The sequence below is a fragment of the Oryx dammah genome, unplaced genomic scaffold (genome assembly GCF_014754425.2).
Source record: "Oryx dammah isolate SB20612 unplaced genomic scaffold, SCBI_Odam_1.1 HiC_scaffold_3, whole genome shotgun sequence".
NCBI classification, from domain to species: Eukaryota; Metazoa; Chordata; class Mammalia; order Artiodactyla; family Bovidae; genus Oryx; species Oryx dammah.
Genome location: NW_024070187.1, coordinates 3,643,016 through 3,665,072, shown reverse-complemented (window position 1 = coordinate 3,665,072; position 22,057 = coordinate 3,643,016). Strand labels below are relative to the sequence as shown.

The following is a 22,057-nucleotide window of genomic DNA, read 5'->3' as shown; positions in this document are numbered from 1 at the left end:
AGGTACCATCTCATGCTGGTCAGAATGGCTGCGATCCAAAAGTCTACAAGCAATGAATGCTGGAGAGGGTGTGGAGAAAGAGGAACCCTCTGACACTGTTGGTGGGAATGCAAACTAGTACAGCCACCATGGAGAACAGTGTGGAGATTCCTTAAAAAAACTGGAAAAAGAACTGCCATATGACCCAGCAATTCCACTGCTGGGCATACACACTGAAGAAACCAGAATTGAAAGAGACACGTGTACCCCAATGTTCATCGCAGCACTGTTTATAATAGCCAGGACATGGAAGCAACCTAGATGTCCATCAGCAGACAGATGGATAAGAAAGCCATGGTACATATACACAATGGAGTATTACCCAGCCATTAAAAAGAATACATCTGAATCAGTTCTAATGAGGTGGATGAAACTGGAGTCTATTATACAGAGTGAAGTAAGCCAGAAAGAAAAACACCAGTACAGTATACTGATGCATATATATGGAATTTAGAAAGATGGTAACGATAACCCTGTATGAGAGACAGCAAAAGAGACACAGATGTATAGAACAGACTTTTGGACTCTGTGGGAGAGGGTGAGGGCGGGATGATATGGGAGAATGGCATTGAAAAATGTAAATTATCACATGTGAAATGAATCGCCAGTCCAGGTTTGATGATACAGGGTGCTTGGGGCTGGTGCACTGGGATGACCCAGAGGGATGGGATGGGGAGTGAGGTGGGAAGGGGGTTCAGGATGCAGAACACATGTACACCCGTGGCGGATTCATGTCATTGTATGGGAAAACCAATACAATACTGTAAAGTAAAAAAATTAAAAAAAAAAGTTTCAGCAACTCCTACTTCTTCACAATATGAAGCAACTTTCCTTGAGGCCCTTGTCATAGGACTTGTCAAACTGAACAGGCCGTGAAAGTGATCCTTGTGTCTAAAGGAGTTAACATTACTCATTTCCAGAAAGAAAACTTATAAGCCAAAGTATAGATTCAGAAAGGTCCACAATAGCAGTAAATACTAGAATTAATGAGGAATGGAGCCATCTATATTGGCTACTTTCCAATGTCTATAAAAAAACACTCTATAAGAGACAAATGCAAAAACATATTCTTAGATTCTTCTTAGATTTTTGATCTAAGAAAAAATCAACATAGAAAAAAACACATAAAAAGTGTATTTCTAACTCCAAATATTAATCAGCACTTACTGCTAATGTTCTCAAACGGATAAACTTTCACTTAAAAAGGTGATAAACTAATTATATAATCCCTTCCAGTAAAATATACAGTACCAATAAGTAAGAAAGAAAACAACAATCACATACTTCATGAAATGAAAAAGAAAAAAAAAAAAAGGCAAACCAAAATCCAAAATTACCGTAAAGAAGAAATTTTATTCTGCATCTCCTGATTAAATTTTATTTCTTCTCCTGGTCCACTTTCCTTATGAACAGGCTCTGTTGTCAGACCTGTAACCCAGCCTGCAAAGATGAATTAAATCGTGCACCATTAAGTGCTGCCAGTGTTAAACTCAAAATGCATGCCCCTTTGTCCACCAACATCAACCTCATTTAGTTTTGGACTTATTCTTTTTCAAAAAAGCATAAGCAAAACAAAACAAAAAAAAACAAAAGAAATCAAGCTGGAAGATATTCAAACTATAAGGAAATTACTTCAGATACCATTTTTGCTTTGCCTGAAATACTGTAATACTGCAATTAAAGAAATCCTTCTTAATTTATAACTTTAGCTTTCAGGGATGAAATAAGTCAACATAGTCTAGGAAATGCAAAGAAGAGCTGATGAGTAAGAGTTGCCTTTCAAAAATTACTTTCATGGAAACTTAAAATCTCATATAACTATTGTGAAAATCCACAAAGGACCAACTCAAAAGAAAGTAAGTTTTATAAGAAATGTACATAGTAACAAAACAAACTAAATTTCAGTAAATAATAATTTTTAAGTCAAAGGATATCATTTAATTTTCAAAGATACTAGAGATATACTAAACATTTTTAAAAAGCATTAATAAAGAAATTATTTTATAAATCAATAACACTCCTTACTTTCTTATTTTTAACCAATAAAGCTTTTAATGCTATAGGTAAGGGATACTTACTAATAAACTGAAAAAAATAATCAAAAGCAATTTATTAAATTTTAAAAGCAATTTATCAAATTTATATTTTTTATGATTGATTCTTTCAACTAGCTATTACCATTTCCATTTACCTTACCTGAGTATGTGGATACCACGATTTCATCATAGCCATCTTTCCCTACACAGCCACCCTGGATTGATGTGACACTCTCAGACAATGTCTACAATGAATTTAAGATCAAGCATGTCATCAATAAAATTTCACAAAGTTAAATAAGCTACAAAACTTATTTTCCCATTTCCAAACATTAAATATATTTTTACTGAATACTTATTTGAAGACACTGAGATTGGAAAGGTGAAAATCCTGTACAAGTGGGCAGAAATTCCAGTGTTTTTCAATATGAAGAAAGGAGACTGAAAATGACTCATGTATCTGTGTGTACCACTCAGCTACAGTAGTCATTAATAAGCAAAGATCATTTATTTATATAAAGAAGTTATTTTTTAAAAAACATTATATAAGCAAATCTCTTAACACATTTAGTTTATCTGAATTCCACAGACCACCTCTCATGTGTTTTCTCCAAGTAGCTTTTTAGAAGAATAAAGAAAATGATAGCTAACATGGGACCTTTAGGGAATTTGCTATTATGGAGAGAAACCCTGTTTTTCAGGAGTTTCTATCTCTTTAAAGCAATACTTCCCAAACTTGTCTGACAATAATTACTTGGATGAGTCAACTAGGAATCTGTTTTTAACAAACACTCTAGTTCAGTGGCTTTCAAGCTATTTGAAAAGTAATCAATAAGTTTTATACTGCAATCTGGTATACTTCACATATGAACATATACAACAACAGGAATAACTTAAAAGGCTTAAGTATTGTACTCTATATTGTACTCTGATATATTCTAATCTATTCTCTTTCATTAAGGAAAAAAATGGGCTGGCAACCCATTAATGGGTTTGACCAGCAGCTCTGCTAGGTAACTCTTACTAGGCAAAGCCCCAAACCATTGTTCTAAAGGAGAAGGTAGAGGGAATGGGCGCTAGCATGAAAAGCGCTAGTTGTCCTCACCTTCCCTGTAGAAGGCAAGCCACTGAGCTATTCCACAAATCAGACGATCTTAGCTGTTTCTGAGCTAATTACCTGAAGGTTTCAAGTAACAGAGGTTTGATTAAATATCTGCATGAAATTAGGTTCATAAGTGCATTTTTTTTTCCCTTTGGCCATGCTGTATGGCTTGTAGGATCTTAGTTCCCCTACCAGAGACTGAACCCATGCCCCCTCCAATAGAAGCATAGAGTCCTAACCACTGGACTGCCAGGGAAGTGTTTAGTTTAAGTGCATTTTTAATGAGTGTCCCAGTGTACTTAATATACACTAGAATTCTTTGAACTTTTTTATTCATGTTCCTCCTAAAGTTAATTCTGAAAAAAAAAAAATTGCATTCATTCCTGTGTACATTTTTCAACTTTCAGATTTTCATCATTACTATATTTAAATTATTTAACTTTTAGTCTTTGCTTTCTGACTTCTAAAGTTTTTTTTTTTTTATCTTGCTCAGGAAATTCTCTTATCACCAATATTATAAGGACTATGTTCTTATTATTTCATTGTTACTATTTTCAGCCATCTTCCTTTCTTCTCTGCTTTCCGCCTCCCCGCCCTCCCTCCCTTATCTTCTTTTATCTGTCTATTTTTGGTGGCGCTGGGTCTCTGCTGCTGCTTGTGCTGCTGCTGCTACTAAGTCGCTTCAGTCGTGTCTGACTTTGTGCGACCCCAGAGACGGCAGCCCAGCAGGCTCCCCTGTCCCTGGGATTCTCCAGGCAAGAACACTACTCGTGGGCTTCCTCCACTTGCAGAGAATGGGGGCCGCCCTTCGCTGGTGGGCGGGGGCTGTCCCTGCAGGGAGGGGCTTCCCTCGCTGCGGAGCACAGGCTGGAGGCACATGGGCTTCAGCAGTTGCCGCTCATGGGCTGAGCTGCTCCGAGGCACTTGACGTCTTCCTGGAGCAGGGATCGAACACATGTCTCCTGCGTTAGCAGGAGGATTCTTAACCACTGGAGCAACAGGGAAAACCCCTCAAGTGACTATTAATTATAACTTACTCTCTCCTCACTTAGAAGTACTTTATTTAACCTAATGTACTCAGGAAAAGTTAGAAAATTTAAAAAGACTATAATTTCTACATTTTTTTGCCAATGCAACATTTTAATGAAATTCATTTACTTTATGTAATTCAAGTATCTTTTTATAAAAGTCCTAGAATTGTAGAATTAGTTAATTCAACTTATATTTTGTAAAACCAGTCACAAACCATAAAACAAGAGATCCTAGGCAACATAGTATCAGTTCAGTTCAGTTCAGTCACTCAGTCATGTCCGACTCTGTGACCCCATGAATCGCAGCAAGCCAGGCCTCCCTGTCCATCACCATCTCCTGGAGTTCACTCAGACTCACGTCTATTGAGTCCGTGATGCCATCCAGCCATCTCATCCTGGGTCGTCCCCTTCTCCTCCTGCCCCCAATCCCTCCCAGCATCAGGGTCTTTTCCAATGAGTCAACTCTTCGCATGAGGTGGCCAAAGTACTGGAGTTTCAGCTTTAGCGTCATTTCTTCCAAAGAAATCCCAGGGCTGATATCCTTCAGAATGGACTGGTTGGATTTCCTTGCAGTCCAAGGGACGCTCAAGAGCCTTCTCCAACACCACAGTTCAAAAGCATCAATTCTTTGGTGCTCAGCCTTCTTCACAGTCCAACTCTCACAGCCATACATGACCACAGGAAAAACCATAGCCTTGACTAGACGGACCTTAGTCGGCAAAGTAATGTCTCTGCTTTTGAATATACTATCTAGGTTGGTCATAACTTTTCTTCCAAGGAGTAAGCGTCTTTTAATTTCATGGCTGCAGTCACCATCTGCAGTGATTTTGGAGCCCCCCAAAATAAAGTCTGACACTGTTTCCACTGTTTCCCCATCTATTTCCCATGAAGAGATGGGACCGGATGCCATGATCTTCATTTTCTGAATGTTGAGCTTTAAGCCAACTTTTTCGCTCTCCTCTTTCACTTTCATCAAGAGGCTTTTTAGTTCCTCTTCACTTTCTGCCATAAGGGTGGTGTCATCTGCATATCTGAAGTCATTGATATTTCTCCTGGCAATCTTGATTCCAGCTTGTGCTTCTTCCAGTCCAGTGTTTCTCATGATGTACTCTGCATATAACTTAAATAAGCAGGGTGACAATATACAGCCTTGACATACTCCTTTTCCTATTTGGAACCAGTCTGTTGTTCCATGTCCAGTTCTAACTCTTGCTTCCTGACCTGCATATAGATTTCTCAAGAGGCAGGTCAGGTGGTCTGGTATTCCCATCTCTTTCAGAATTTTCCACAGTTTATTGTGATCCACACAGTCAAAGGCTTTGGCATAGTCCATAAAGCAGAAATAGATGTTTTTCTGGAACTCTCTTGCTTTTTCCATGATCCAGCAGATGTTGGCAATTTGATCTCTGGTTCCTCTGCCTTTTCTAAAACCAGCGTGAACGTCAGGAAGTTCACGGTTCATGTATTGCTGAAGCCTGGCTTGGAGAATTTTGAGCATTACTATACTAGTGTGTGAGATGAGTGCAATTGTGTGGTAGTTTGAGCATTCTTTGGCATTGCCTTTGTTTGGGATTGGAATGAAAACTGACCTTTTCCAGTCCTGTGACCACTGCTGAGTTTTCCAAATTTGCTGGCATATTGAGTGCAGCACTTTCACAGCATCATCTTTCAGGATTTGAAATAGCTCTACTGGAATTCCATCACCTCCATATTATCTATATAATACTGTACTTTATCTGTGCATCAAAACATCTGTATTTACTGATATGCAATTAAAGTAGGTACTGGGAGAACTTCTACCACAATTAGAGAAACTAGACAAAGAAAGAAAAGTTGATACTGAGTTGTGGCTTTTGTTGTTCTTAAACAGCCTCAACACATCATGCATGAGGCAGAAGAGGGAAACCCTGGACAGGAGAATACCACTTTATGAAAATGAAAGATTCAGTTTATGGGAGAATGCTTTTCCATATGACTCTATACCTTGGGATAAAGAAGCCTAATTATGCTTAAAATTTGTGAGCTAAAAATTACTCTTTATCTAATATTTCTTCTTATACAGTGGACCTTGGGTGACTAAAACTGAAATTGCTACTTTGCCCTCTCTGTTTAAGGATATTTTTTATGTCATCTTAACAATATGAAGTTTATTCTCCAAACCTTATTACTTTAAAACAACACAATCTCATTTATGTTACCCAAACATATAAATGTTACTCCTATAATATATTATGCATTATAGAAACTAAGATAAAATATTTAATACTTTAGATATAGAATATTTATAAATCAAATGAAAAAGTAATTTATTGTTCAGCTTGAGGGCAATATCTATTATTCAAACATAAGAGCAGTCTAGACAAGATTTTGATAATATCAAAACAGCAATATTTTAAGCCAAACACAAGATTTTAACATAATCATTTAATAAAACACAAACTGTCAGCCATTTCTATAATTGCTTGATGAAATATAAACATATATAGTCTTAAAAATGAACTTACATGATCAAATCGTAGAACAGGCTCATGGGCATTATCAAAACTATATACTTCCACCATTCCATCATCTCTTCCAACAAGTAAATCTTTAACCCCATCACCCACAATGTCAAAGCTGTCAACACACAAAATACCTTTAAGAAAAGGTAAGTGATAAATTAGCAATAATACTGATATTGCTGTCAAATATACTAACTATGAATGAAAAAAATCTATATATCAGAGTAGGGGGGAAAAAAAGTAAATTACAACTATAGCAATAACTTACCTAATTCAATTCCCTGTCTTTAATTTCAACCTGTTTCCTGGCAAATCCACTCTCTACGGAGTGTTTTTGTTTTAGTTTTGGTAAATTAGATCACATCATATTCCCACTTACAGTTTTCCAATGACTCCCCACTGCACCTAGACTAAAATTCAAACCCTTTACCAAGGCTCCCAAGGACCTCCATGACTTGGCCTTAGCCTACCTCTGACTTCATTTCATGCCATATTTAATCACACTGGTCTTCCTTCTGCTCCTCAAATGAACAGAATTTATCTCTGCATCAAGTTCTCTGCCTTTATTTTTTCCTCTTCCCAGACACTGTTTTCCCTTAAATGTTTTGCATTGTTAACACATTTTCTCATCAATCAGATTTCATGCTGTACTTATAAACAGCCATCCAAATTTACCAAGTCAGATAAAAATTCCCCTTAGAAAGGTATAAATTCCTTAGAAAAAAAGGAATATTCTCTGATCTCACTGTACTTCTTTGACTCATACCAAGTACTCCCAAATTCCAATTAATTCTCTACAGCAAACAATGAAAATTGGATTTGAGCAGAGATTGATGTCATAGATAAACATTAGCCCACATAAGCCTGCTAAGTCACTTCAGTTGTATTCAACTCTGTGTGACCCCATAGACGGCAGCTCACCAGATTCCCCCATCCCTGGGATTCTCCAGGCAAGAACCCTGGAGTGGGGTGCCATTTTCTTCTCCAGTGCCTATCCATCCCAAATTACTGTTAGTATATCCTGTGTGTGCTCAGTAGCTGAGTTATGTCTGACTCTTTCTGACCCCTTGGACTGTAGCCCACCAGTCTCCTCTGTCCATGGGATTTTCCAGGCAAGAATACTGGGGTGGGCTGCAACATCCTACTCCAGAGGATTGTCCTGATACATAGATTGAATCGGTATCTGTTATGTTTCCTGCACTGGCAGGTGGATCCTTTACCACTGAGCCACTTGGGAAGCCCCATTAGTACATCTTACTTTAAAAAATTACAGCAAAACTGATAGACCTGCTAAATAAACAACTAGTAAATAAACATGAGGTGGCTCTGTAAATTGCTAGGTCTGCTCTGCCTTACGGATAAAGGAAATAGGATGAACTATACAATGCAGGTAGGTCTATCTATCTATCTCTGTGGCCAAGCACCATGCAGCAGGCAGGGTCTTAGTTCTCTGACCAAGATCAAACTCATGCTCTTGGAAGTGAAAGCATGGAGTCCTAACCACTGGACTGCCAGGGAATTCCCAGGCTATTTTATTCAATTATCACTAAAATTCAGAATCTGAGTTACATAAAAAACATACCTCCCCTCTTTTTCTCATTTCGAATTTCCCACTTGTGTATTGGTTTGGATGTAGTGATCTGAATAAGCCCAAGTTTTCCATCTGATGTTCCATACAAAAGGTCTTCTCCAGAGTCACCTAGTTACAGTTAAAAGTCAACATATTATGGTTATCTCACAGCTCACACTATTCCTTTAAAATTAAAATGCTTTCATATATATTGGCTTTCATATAAAAACCTCATTTAAAATATTATGAAAAGACAGATTTTAATTAATTTACTTATTTTAGAAAGATGGTTATACATTCACAGAATTTTATAACCGTAAGAGATGGTTTTCTCATCAAGTAATCTTAAGATGAGGAAACTGAAAAGTCAAGTTCAGTGACTCATTACTGTTAGCTACTGGCAAGTTAGAAGACAACTTTCTCTATTTCAGTTCAAGTTCTTTTTACAGTTTCCCATTTCCACTTAATATATAGTTAAATGACTAAAACCCTGAAACATCTAAACTTAAATAACATAACTCACTCCCTTATTTGATTGTCAAAAATTAAACCCTGATTACCGCCATTTCCATTGTGTAGGGCTAAAACAGTAGGTGGGCCAGGAACTTCAATTTCATACGTCACATCAGATCCCTGAAGGAGAACAAGTATTTTAAAACTAAAACAGAATACAAATTGAAAATACTGATAATAAAATGATTCATAGATAACATCAACATTCATATAAAGAACTCTAGAACAATTGAAAAAACTAGATTGTGAATATTAACTTTTGTTAGCAACTTTGCACGTTGACTCATTTTATATGGGCTCATTGGAAAAGACTCTGATGCTGGGAGGGATTGGGGGCAGGAGGAGAAGGGGACGACAGAGGATGAGATGGCTGGGTGGCATCACTGACTCGATGGACGTGAGTCTGAGTGAACTCCGGGAGTTGGTGATAGACAGGGAGGCCTGGCGTGCTGTGATTCATGGGGTCGCCAAGAGTCGGACACGACTGAGCGACTGAACTGAACTGATATATATATAATAAAGAGAGCAAGGAAATAAGTATTTCAAATATTCTCCACTTCGAATAATTTTCCCTTTAGGCAGTCTGCATGAAAACTTGACATTGGTAACTTTCCCTATCAGAACTTTCTAGGAACAAGCTTTATCTTCTGTCCTAACTTGGGGCACATTCAGACAGACTCAAAGCTACTTCCTAAGGAAAATTCTGGCCTTGCCTTTCTGTATCTCCAAAACCCACTCTAGTAAGAGGCAGAATTCCCTGCTATTTAGATAAGAAAACAAGTTAAATTCTGTCTTTTTTTCAATTTTGTCACTCATAATGCTTTAATTTGGTGCATAGAATTTGTGAAGCTGTTAAAGAATGAGATCGAAGTATTAAATTCACATAGAAAAAATACGATAAATCTCTCAATGAAGAAACATTTGCACAATTACAGTAAATCTGATATACCATTTTGTTTAAAAATTTTAAATACATATAGAATATATGACTCATATGCTTTATACTTTATTTAGAATAACATTAAATATTCACAGAGTATCTAACTATATAAACACAAAACTATATCTAACTATATAAACACAAACTGTTTTAAAAGGCTACCTTTGGGGGTAATGGATTGCATACAGAGGCAGAGGGGAAGTAGGGAAAAAGTGTGCAGGTCAGAGGAAAGACTTCAAGTTTTCACTTTCCATAGTAAGCACATGGGTCACTGGTTAAACAAAGCAGGGTCCTAGAATTCAGTCAGGTCAATTTTTAAATGGATGTGAGTCAGCTCCTATTAAAAGCCTTACTCAAACAACTCATATTGGGGAGCATAGGCTAGGGGAGAGCTCAATCATTCATGCTGCTAGAGAGAACCTTGAACATTACTTTAGTCACTCATAGGGGAAAAAAAAAGAACTGATGTCTAAACATATAGCTGTTCATTTTGCTGTACAGCAGGAACTAGCACAACATCCTAAAACAAATAAACATCAATAAAAATTAATTTTAAAAAAGGGGGGCTGATGCTAAGAAATGGCCATCTGGTAGTACAGAATAAATAGCTATACTTTTTGTTCAATTGCACTATCATCATCCTAAATTTTGATCCAATTAATTCATCCATTATATTTACATTTAAATTTTTATTATATTTTTGTCATTTACATTTAAACTTTATTTTATGGGTCCTGGGTGTGTGTGTATGTATGTGTGTGAGAGAGTGTGTCTATTTTATTGAAAGTAACTTTCGGAATTCTTTGGTGGTCCAGTGGTTAGGACGTTGCACTTTTTCACTGCCAAGGGTCTGAGTTCAATCCTTGGTTGGGGAACTAACATCCCACAAGCTGCACAGCAGGGTCAAAAAAAAAAAAAGTCACTTTCAAGAAGACAGTTGTAACTAGTATTATTAATAACAATGGCCTAAGTAGTTGCTTTAGCCAATCACAGTTTTTAATAAAAATATAAAGATAAATGATTTTTCAAATATTTACTGAGTGCTTATTCTGTTCAACATAGTGTCATAAATGCTGGATAAACTCAAATGATACAATCTTGATCTCAACTCTCCCTTGTTAAAGCCTAATACCTTCTCCCCAACCCAACTTCCTCTTTTAGTTTGATTTTTTGGGAGAGAGGAGGGTGACAGACACATTCAGAAAATTAAGATCATGGCATCCGGTCCCATCACTTCATGGCAAACTGATGGGGAAACAGTGGCTGACTTTATTTTTCGGGGCTCCAAAATCACTGCAGATGGTGACTACAACTATGAAATTAAAAGACGCTTGCTCCATGGAAGAAAACAACCTAGACAACATATTAAAAAGCAGAGGCATTACTTTGTCAACAAAGGTCTGTATAGTCAAAGCTATGGTTTTTCTAGTAGTCATGTATGGATGTGAGAGTCAGACTATAAAGAAAGCTGAGTGCCAAAGAATTGATGCTTTCAAACTGTAGTGTTGTAGAAGACTCTTGAGAGTCCCTTGGACTGCAAGGAGATCAAGCTAGTCCATCCTAAAGGAGATCAGTCCTAAATATTCACTAGAAGGACTGATGCTGAAACTGAAACTCCAATACTTTGACCACCTGATGCAATGAACTGACTCATTAGAAAGAACCCTGTCACTGGACAAGACTGAAGGCAGGAGGAGAAGGGGACGACAGAAGACATCACTGATTTGATGGACATGAGTTTGAGCAAGCTCCGGGAGTTGGTGATGGACAGGGAAGCCTGGTGTGTTGCAGTCCATGGGGTTGCAAAGACGACTCAGAGACTGACCTGAACTGAGGGTGATAGATGGGAAAAAAAATAAAAGTGGGGAAGTAAGTGTAGTAAAGGTGCTACATTCTAATTAAACTAACTCAGATATCATGTATGGGTTGAGGGGGAGAAAAGTGTCCTTTTTTCCATATATGCCTCTCTAAAAACTTGCTAAAGATTTCAACACATTTGCCTCAAGTAAAAAAAAAAATAAGGTTAGTCAAGTAAAACATTAAAAAATTTTCAGATATAATTTTAAGATATTTAAAGTGGTAGTGGTCACTAAAGTAATTTATCTCAATTATACATTGTTCATCAATATTTACATACCTAAATTATGAAAAACTATAAAAGTGCAAATACCAGTAACCTGTAAAACTCGGAGTACTCTGTCCTGGCAGGCCAACACTGGTACTTCACGAAGCAGTCTTTCCACTGGAAGGCAGATGACATCATTGATTTTGTCCCCAGAAAGGTAATAATGTTGGTCTTTGCAGTCACAATAATGGTTATAGATGTAACTTGCACTGAGAAAAAGGTCTGAGCCGGATATGTGCCTGAGAGTATGAAAAGTAATTTAAGACATCCACATTTTAAAAAATAAGCATAGGAAACTCCTGAATTATTTTCAGAGATGAAAAGTTTATTTATTTACAGTTTACTATCATTTTATCATAGACTCAGAGAACACTGTTTGTTTTCATTTCCCATACTTATTCTAGCCTTTTGGTATAGCCATGATTTTGAAAGCTGAAAATGAGGTTCTTAAGGCCTCAGGCTTCTCAAAAATTGAGTTCAGAAAAACTGTAAATGAAGACAGGATAACGGTAATTCACCTGTCTACAACTGAAGGCAGTTAATATGTCAAAAAGTAGGGTTTTTTTTAATGTGTACTATGTGCCAAGCACTGTCCTAAGTGACTTAAATATATTAGCTCAATCCTCATAACTCTATAAACTAGGAACAATTATTCCGAGTTTATACAATTATCCCTTTTTAAGGGGAATAATATTAATAAAATGTTAAGTAACTTGCCTAAATGCACAGTAGACAGTAGACTGGACTGCAACTCAGGTAGCTTTAACTCTACAGTTATCTTTCTTGCATGCTCAGCCATTCAGTTGTGTCTGACTCTTTGCAATCCCATGGACTGTAGCCCACTAGGCTACTCTGTCCATGGAACTTTCCAGGCAAGAATACTGGAATGAGTGAGTGAGTTGCCATTTCCTACTCCATATCTTTCTTACTATCACACTAAATAGAAAAAGGCTATCTAAACTGAATCTACCTGAAACTAAATAATAAATAGTGGAAAAAAATGATTTCATTAAAATTTTAACTTGAAAAAAGAAATAAGTTCATTTAAAATTACAGTTAATAAAATTTAGATAATAATCATAACTATATTCTAATTCTTAGAATGAATCAAGTTTTCATGGGGGAGGTAAAATGTTTGACAAAAATTATATACTAATATATTATTTTCACTAGATAGCTATCATCACCTGTGATCATAAAGAGGGTATTTATTTGAATGTAAATATCTGGAGAGTTCTTTCACTTCTTTTATACTTTGGTTATGAATCATAACTGAATTTAAATATTATAAATGTCTTGAAAAGATTTCAATAACCAATTGATTATATATTGATTACAGGTCAAATTCAATTTCTGACTTATAAAGTATTTTTAGTTATTTCCTAGATAACCTATTAAGATATGATACTTAATCAGATGTTTGTCACCTATCCAAAATATTGTAAATGGACATGTAAAAATAAAAAGAAAGAATAAACATACATAGCTTTAATGCTTTCAGTGAGGTTTGTTTCAAAAGAGAGGAACTGTTTTCCTCTCTTTGTGAAGCCTCTAATTTCAGATCCGGCAGCAATAAAAATTTTCTCCTGGGGTGTATTAAGAACCCCTCCTAGTTCCAATCTTGCAATCTTCTGCCCAGGTAAAGTCTTGAACACTGTCTGCAAAAATTGTTAAGGGAAAAATTAAGTACACAAACTTATTGCAAATATTTTCCTTTACCATAAAAATGTAGTGCTTTTAAATTTACAAAAGTTTATAGTTTTACTATATAGGAACACCTGTAGGTACAAATGTGCTTACTTCAACCATCTTGTGGATTTTTTTGCTAAATATCTTCAAACTTTATTCCCACACATATTTCAATAACATCATTAAAATCTAAATTCTTGCAACTCAAAGTAGGGCTCACTAAGCAGCAGCACAGCATCACTTTCCTTTTAGAAATTCAGACCCTCAGGCTCAACCGCAGATCTACTGAATGAGAATCTGCACTTTACCAAGACTCCCCATCTGGTTCTAATGGACATGTTTTTACACTTTAATCATCTTTTTATGGGCTTCCCTGTGACTCAGCTGGCTAAAAATCTGTCTGCAATGCAGGAGACCTGGGTTTGATCCCTGGGTTGGGAAGATCCCCTGGAGAAGAAAATGGCTACCTCCTCCAGTATTTTAATCATCTTTTTAAAACTAATTTCTCATGGTTCCCTTACAATTTTAAAAATTTTAGTAGTATAAACAAAGGACTACAGAATCTACTGAAAACCTGAGTGTATAACTTCATATCTCTCTATTTAATTGGAAGTATTTGCATTATTAATTTCTTTTTCCTGAATTTCTATTTTATTATTGGCATCAGTTTCTTCCTTCACCCTCAATGACTTTATACACAGAGAACAAACTATCTGGAAGAATATATGGATAATGGAAACACTGAGTTTCTGATCATTTTTACCTGCTTCATCTTTTTGCAAATTCCATATAAGGTATAATGAAGATAAGAGTTCACATCTCAGACCTATCACTTTTAAATTACAGTCTGTGAATATGATAATGTAATAATCACTTCTTGACTAGGCTATATTAAATGGTAAAGGTGATGTAATGGTCATTTCCAGGGTGCACTCTGTTAGGTAAGACTCTATCTTAGAAGACTGGACAGATTTTTCCATTGGCCTAAAGAAGCAGGTTGCCATGTTGTGAGAGGGCCTGTGAGAAGATGACACGGCAAGGAAGTGTGGGGGCCTCAAATGATGAAAGCAGGCCTGGGCTGATAGACAGCAATCCAGTGGGGATCTCAGTTCAATAATAATAAAGAACTGAATTCTTCAAACAGCCAAATGGGCAAGGAATAGGTCTCTGAGCTCCAGAAAGAAACTGAACCTGGCTAACATCCATGTTGCAGCCACATGAGGCCTCGAGGCTGGATTCCTGCCTCTGAGAGATAATAAATGTATTTCATTGTTAGCCTCTAAATTTGAGGTAATTTGTTACACAGCAGAAAAAAAAACTAATATATCACCTTAGAATGTCAAAGATGTTTTGTAAACAGCTAGCAAATGACTCTTATGCTGCCTGAAGTCTCATACTTCATATCACTACTTCCTTTAACCCATTTTTCATTGTGCTTTAGAAAAAGCTTAACCTGGGAGTATTCAAAACATACACATACCACTGCTTCTCCCTTCTTCATGCCAAAGCACATAACTATGCCATCATGATCTCCAACAACCACCTGCAACAGATTGAAGAGAATCTAAAATTACTGTTATTATGCCTTATTAACTTATATGGGGAAACCAGATCCACAATATAGAAATTATTTAAAAAAACAGATCAGAAAACCTAGTAAAGACAGCCCTACAAAAAAATATTCACTAAAGAATTACAAGAAAGGGACAAAGAGAAGCCTGTGAGAGTTGTTACAGAAGTAGCTGGTTTCCTACAAGGTAAAGAGAACAAGAGAATACAGATGGATAGGGCAAGGAGGTGACTTTTTCCCCATCACCAAGGCATAAGAATGTTGTAAGATTAATTTTTAAAGCACTATGAAAATAAGTTTGTGACAGACCTATTTGATATTTTTAAAAGCAGCTTTTTTCATTTTTTTAATTTTTATTGAAGATAGTTGATTTACCTAAACAAAAACTTTTGCACAGTAAAGGGAACCATAGGAAAAAAAAGAAAAGAAAATCTATCAAATGGGAGGAAGTATTTGCAAATAATATGAGCAATAAGGGGTTAATATCCAAAATATATAAACAGCTCATACAACTTAATATTAGAAACACAACCTGATTAAAAAATGGGCAGAAGGCCTGAATAAACATTTTTCCAAAGAGGAAATGCAAACAGCCAACAGGGACATGAAAAGATGCTTAACATCACTTATCATCAGAGAAATATAAATCAAAACCACAATGAGATATCACCTCACACCTGTCAGAATGGCAATCATCAAAAATAACATAAATAACAAATGCTGACAAAGATGTGGAGAAAAGGAACTCTTGTACTCTGTTGGTGGGAATATAAATTGGTGCAGTCACTGTAGAAAACAATATTGAGGTTTCTCAAAAAACTAAAAATAGAACTACTATATGACTCAGAAATGCCACTCCTGGGCATATATCTGAAAAAACCAAAAACATGAATTCAAAAAGATATATGCACCCCAATGTTCATGGCACTGTTTATAATTGCCAAGATAGAGAAACAATGTAAGTGTCCATTAACAGATGAATGGATAAAGAATACTGCTCAGTCATTAAAAAGAATGAAAATTTCCCATTTGCAACAACATGGATGGACTCAGAAGGCGTGATGTTAAGTGAAATAAGTCAGAGAAAAACAAACCATATATCATTTGTATGTGGAATCTAAAAACCACAACAAATTAGTGAATATAACAAAAAGTAGCAGAGTCACAAATACAGAAAACAAACTGCCAGGGGTTACCAGTGGGGAGAGGGAAGGAAGAGGGGTAACACAGGAGTAGGGATTAAGAGATACAAACCAGTATGTATAAAATTAGGTACAAGGATATACTGTATAATACAGAGAACAGAGCCAATATTTTATAATAACTATAAATGGAATATAATGTTTAAAAATTATGAATCACTATATTGCATACCTGTGACTTATATAATATTGTACACCAACTATATTCCAATAAAAAATAAACAAAATAATAAAATGATCTTAAAAATACTATAAATGAGTCCTAAGACCAAAAGGTTTGAAAAGTGTTGCTTTAGTAGACTGAATACAATAAATGATAATCAAAAATCTGTTGATTTATCTTAATAAAATGTATTATATGGTAATACTGTATTTATTTTGCAGCTATTAAAGAATCCCATTAGTATACTAAGAAATTATATTGTCTTACAGAAATTTCAGGATTAATATTTCTATAAAAAATCAATATTGTTTGCTAAATATAAAGTTTAAAATAAAAATTACTCAAAAAATATGACAAAGTTTTTAAAAAGTATTTTCTCTACAGCATATTCTGCTTTATATTTCTTTTTTCATATATACAATCTGGTATGCACAAGTACACTCAGGGAAAATTATTCCCAGAAAAATGGAACATGGTTTTCAACTAGTTTGCTAATACTATTTACTGATTGTACATGATACTTATAATGTACAAGAAAATTACTGTATATAAGTGTCCCTTGGTATTCCAACCTCTGTTCAAATGAACAGAAATCCATTTCCACTTTAGCTTTGGAATTAAAAAAAAACTTATCAATAAAGAAGGGAATATAAACCTCTCCTCTGTAAAAGCTAGAGAGATATGGAGGAATCAGTAGCTCTACATTACCTTTTGTGTGGCTTTATGTTTTGAGGCAGGAAGTAGCTTCATAGTCTTCTGAGAGGTCACCCCCACCTAAGGAAACATATCAGCTGCCTAGTTAATGTTTTCTAATACACTAATTTAAAGTTATACCTCAAATATTAAAAGGACCAGCAGATTCTAATCATAGTAAGCCTTAGTTTTTTCATTACAATTAGCGATATAAAATAATTATCAGAAGTGAAGTTATTTTCTAATGAAATATGCCACAAAAGTCAGAATATAGGAAACAATCAAAAACAGTAAAATTCATGCTATACAGTTGTCAAGTTAAATATAATTATGTGACATTACTGGCAAGGTAATTCACACAAAAAAACTATATCTAGAAGCCTTTTTTTACAACTTCATACAGCTGTTAAAGAAGAGTTTGTAATGAAAAATCTTTAGAAATAGATTATTATTGAAAATGGAACAAAAGATTTTTGCTAAGACACCAACATGCTGATGACAATGACATCCAATCTAACTGATGATGAAGATTATTTTACAAAGGACACAGAAGTTGAAAACAGCATGGTCTGCTCAGCAGAGAAATGTCAGTAGTTGGGCATGGTTAGGGGTGGAGAATGGGACCAAAGGGAGAAAAATTGAGACAATAGACCATGAAAGAATTTACATATTGTACATATAGATCTATCCTGTTATTTTGTATTCTATGGAATAGTGTTAAAGTTTAAACTAATCTACTTAGATGTGTATTTTTGAAACATCAGTCTAGCCAGTGTTGTAAAGTATGGGTTGGAGGGAGAGGAGGATGGAGGCTATTTCCATTATCCAAGAGATGAGGACTGAACTGGGGATAACAGAGATGGAGGGAGAAAACATGACAGATTCAACAGATACTTCCAAGATAGAAACAGTGAAATGTGGTGACCAGATGGATATGGAAGATATTAAGGTGGGATCATGAGAAACACTGGGCTGGAAGAAGCACAAGCTGGAATCAAGATTGCTGGGAGAAATATCAATAACCTCAGATATGCAGATGACACCACCCTTATGGCAGAAAGTGAAGAGGAACTCAAAAGCCTCTTGATGAAAGTGAAAGAGGAGAGCGAAAAAGTTGGCTTAAAGCTCAACATTCAGAAAACGAAGATCATGGCATCTGGTCCCATTACTTCATGGGAAATAGATGGGGAAACAGTGGAAACAGTGTCAGACTTTATTTTGGGGGGCTCCAAAATCACTGCAGATGGTGACTGCAGCCATGAAATTAAAAGAAACTTACTCCTTGGGAGGAAAGTTATGAGCAACCTAGATAGCATATTAAAAAGCAGAGATATTACTATGCCAACAAAGGTCCGTCTAGTCAAGGCTATGGTTTTTCCTGTGGTCATGTATGGATGTGAGAACTGGACTGTGAAGAAAGCTGAGTGAGGAAGAACACATGCTTTTGAACTGTGGTGTTGGAGAAGACCCTTGAGAGTCCCTTGGACTGCAAGGAGATCCAACCAGTCCATCCTAAAGGAGGCCAGTCCTGGGTGTTCATTGGAAGGACTGATGTTGAAGCTGAAACTCCAATACTTTGGCCACCTCATGCGAACAGTTGACTGATTGGAAAAGACCCTAATGCCGGGAGGGATTGGGGGCAGGAAGAGAAGGGGATGACAAAGGATGAGATGGCTGGATGGCATCACCGACTCAATGGAAGTGAGTCTGAGTGAACTCTGGGAGTTGGTCATGGACAGGGAGGCCTGGCGTGCTGCAATTCATGGGGTCACAAAGAGCTGGACACGACTGAGCGACTGAACTGAACTGAACTGAAGGTGGGAAGTATCTGGCATAAGTCTCAAGTAAAGTGGCAGGATAAATATTTGTACCACTAGCCGAAAGAGGATTACTGGGAAAGGAGATAGAGAAGAGGGAAAGTCTATGGCTGAAATATCCCGAGAGGCAGGGTGGTGTAACAGAAAGAGGCTTTGTTTCAGATAGGAACTGCATCAGTTTGGCTATTATGAAAATTCCCTTTGATCGTCACGTATCGACTTTGAGAATTTTTGTGAAGGAAAATATATCTGAAGTTCCAATACTTTGGCCACCTGATGCTAAGAGCTGACTCACTGGAAAAGACCTTGATGCTGGGAAAAACTGAGGGCAGGAGTAGGGGATGACTGAGGATGAGATGGTTGGATGGCATCACCGATTCAACAAGACATGGGTTTGAGCAAGCTCCAGGAGACAGTGAAGGACAGGGAAGCCTGGCGTGTTGCATGCAGTCCATGGGGTCCCAAAGAATCTGACACGACTGAACGACGAACAACAATATAATATATGCACAAAAGGTAAGCTCTGAGAATAAACCAGACCCTCGAAAACGGCTACCATTGCTTTTATTACTGTCCGCGTCGCCAGGTCCAGCTCACAGTAAGAAATGTCTGGCCCGAGGGACACGAGACTGGGTAGAGAAGGAGAGTCAGGAGTTTGAAGCCCACAGGTAGCTGCAGCCAGCGGGGAGGAGAAGGAAGGGCCTTGGGGAGGAATCCCGGATCGCGTCAGGACGCTCGGAGCATCTTCAGGACGCCGGCACACCGGGACGGGGCGGTTCTCCTTCTTCCCAAGTGCCCGCGGACCGGGCCCGCGGGCGAGCCTGTGCGGGAGGCGTCTGGAGGGCTCCACTCACACTCACTCCTTCACCCTCGGCTCCCACAGACCCCAACAAACGGCAGTGGAAGGATCGAATCCTCTCTTAGAGCGGGGCTCACTACGCGCAGCGTCCGCCCCAACCCCTCAGGTTTACCTGCAAATAATCCGCTCGGTTTAGATTCAGATCCATGACGGCGGCACGGACGCGGCGGACAGCACCAGGCCAGGCTAAGTGGGTCAAAGTGTGTGGTATCCCAGGCCTCAGGGGAAACTGCTCGCGACTCCTTTGAGGGGTAACGCCAGCTACTGTGGGTTCAGTGGGGGATGCAAAGGCGGAGCGTCAGGGCAGCGGCGTCCTGCGTGACGTCAGGACGTTCCTGCGAGTGGGCTCTGTAGGGCATGAAGCCACGCCCACCCCCCGACAGACCGCCCACTGACTGAACCCGCTCCAATGAGAGGCGGAGAGGAAAGGAGGGCCGGGTTCGGGAGCCCTGAGAAGAGTGGTTTCCAGGGAGACCAGGACGCAGAAGAGCTACGATGCCACTACTGCGCTGAGCCCCAAGTCTTTGTGTGTGGATCACTGACTTGAAGCCAGGGTAGATTCTGACCTATGTCACCGCCACTGGAAAGGCTCCCTCAAAGAAATATGTTTTACCGCCGTAGGAGTTAGTTTACAAGCAGCAGTTCTCAAACTTTTGGCCCTAGGACCCCTTCAGTTCAGTTCAGTTCAGTCGCTCAGTCGTGTCCGACTCTTTGCGACACCATGAACCGCAGCTCGCCAGGCCTCCCTGTCCATCGCCAACTCCCTGAGTTCACCCAAACCCATGTCCATCGAGTTGGTGATGCCATCCAGCCATCTCATCCTCTGTCGTCCCCTTCTCCTCCTGCCCCCAGTCCCTGCCAGCATCAGGGTCTTTTCCAATGAGTCAGTTATTCGCAACAGGTGGCCAAAGTACTGGAGTTTCAGCTTCAACATCAGTCCTTCCAATGAACACCCAGGACTGGTCTCTTTGAGGATGGACTGGTTGGATCTCCTTGTAGTCCAGGGGACTGTCAAGAGTCTTCTCCAACACCACAGTTCTAAAGCATTGATTCTTCAGTGCTCAGCTTCTTTATAGTCCAACACTCACATCCATACATGACCACTGGAAAAACCATAGCCTTGACTAGACGGACCTTTGTTGGCAAAGTAATGTCTCTGCTTTTTAATATGCTGTCTAGGTTGGCCATAACTTTCCTTCCAAGGAGTAAGCGCCTTTTAATTTCATGGCTGCAATCACCACCTGCAGTGATATTGGAGCCCAGAAAAATAAAGTCAGCCACTGTTTCCACTGTTTCCCCATCTATGTGCCATGAAGTGATGGGACCAGATGCCATGATCTTCGTTTTCTGAATGTTGAGCTTTAAGCTAACTTTTTCACTCTCCTCTTTCACTTTCATCAAGAGGCTCTTTAGTTCTTCGCTTTCTGCCATAAGGGTGGTGTCATCTGCATATTGAAGATATGCAGTTATATCATAACTGAAGTTATTGATATTTTCCCAGCAATCTTGATTCTAGCTTGCGTTTCTTGCAGCCCAGCATTTCTCATGATGTACTCTGCATATAAGTTAAATAACTAGTGTGACAATATACAGCTTTGACATACTCCTTTTCCTATTTTGTAAAGGACCCCTTTACAAAACTCTTATAAACTGTTGAGGACCCTAAAGACCTTTGTTTATATGAATTATCTGTTGATACTTACCAAAAAGAACTAAATTTCTAAAAATAATATTGAAAAGATAATGAACTCATTATGTATATATTTTAATGAAAAATCATTCTTTTCCAAAATAAAAGTAAAAAGACTGGCTTTGTTTGCAGATCTATTGACTGCCCACCTGAAGAGTAAGCAAGGAAGTCCCGGATCTACTTCTGCATACAATTTATTGGTATATGTAGTTTTTGCTGTTTTTGTTACTGTAAGTATATGAAGAAAATGAGTCCCAAACTCAACAAGTGGTAGTTTTGAAAAGTTACTTGTAATGTGGCTTCATTTAACAAACAGACTTTTGAGCATGTTGTATATGTCATCAAAGATTCCACCAGAAAAAAATCTGAAGTGTTGGAAAGTTGTCAGCCTCAGATGATGGACACAAATTTTTGCAAAATTCTAATTTGTGCTTAAAAGTTTGAATTTTAAGCATTGGCAACAAATGTCAATTATTTTCCTTTAAATGATAGTTTCACTTCTTGAATTAATAACGAA

At 37.7% G+C, this 22,057-nt stretch overlaps 1 protein-coding gene across 1 annotated transcript in view; it reads right to left on the bottom strand.

Annotated features, from left to right (window-relative positions):
- BBS7 (Bardet-Biedl syndrome 7) overlaps window positions 1-20,247 on the bottom strand; it is a 39,919-nt gene extending 19,672 nt beyond the window's left edge. The window contains exons 1-10 of the mRNA XM_040237366.1: window positions 19,963-20,247; window positions 17,190-17,255; window positions 15,027-15,089; window positions 13,340-13,515; window positions 11,910-12,096; window positions 8,840-8,912; window positions 8,292-8,408; window positions 6,713-6,843; window positions 2,236-2,320; window positions 1,377-1,479 (exon numbers count right to left, since the gene is read on the bottom strand). Coding sequence (XP_040093300.1) covers window positions 1,377-1,479; window positions 2,236-2,320; window positions 6,713-6,843; window positions 8,292-8,408; window positions 8,840-8,912; window positions 11,910-12,096; window positions 13,340-13,515; window positions 15,027-15,089; window positions 17,190-17,255; window positions 19,963-19,998 — 1,037 coding nt within the window. The 5' untranslated portion in view covers window positions 19,999-20,247. The remainder of the gene's footprint in view (window positions 1-1,376; window positions 1,480-2,235; window positions 2,321-6,712; window positions 6,844-8,291; window positions 8,409-8,839; window positions 8,913-11,909; window positions 12,097-13,339; window positions 13,516-15,026; window positions 15,090-17,189; window positions 17,256-19,962) is intronic.
- Between the last annotated feature and the right edge of the window lie 1,810 nt (window positions 20,248-22,057).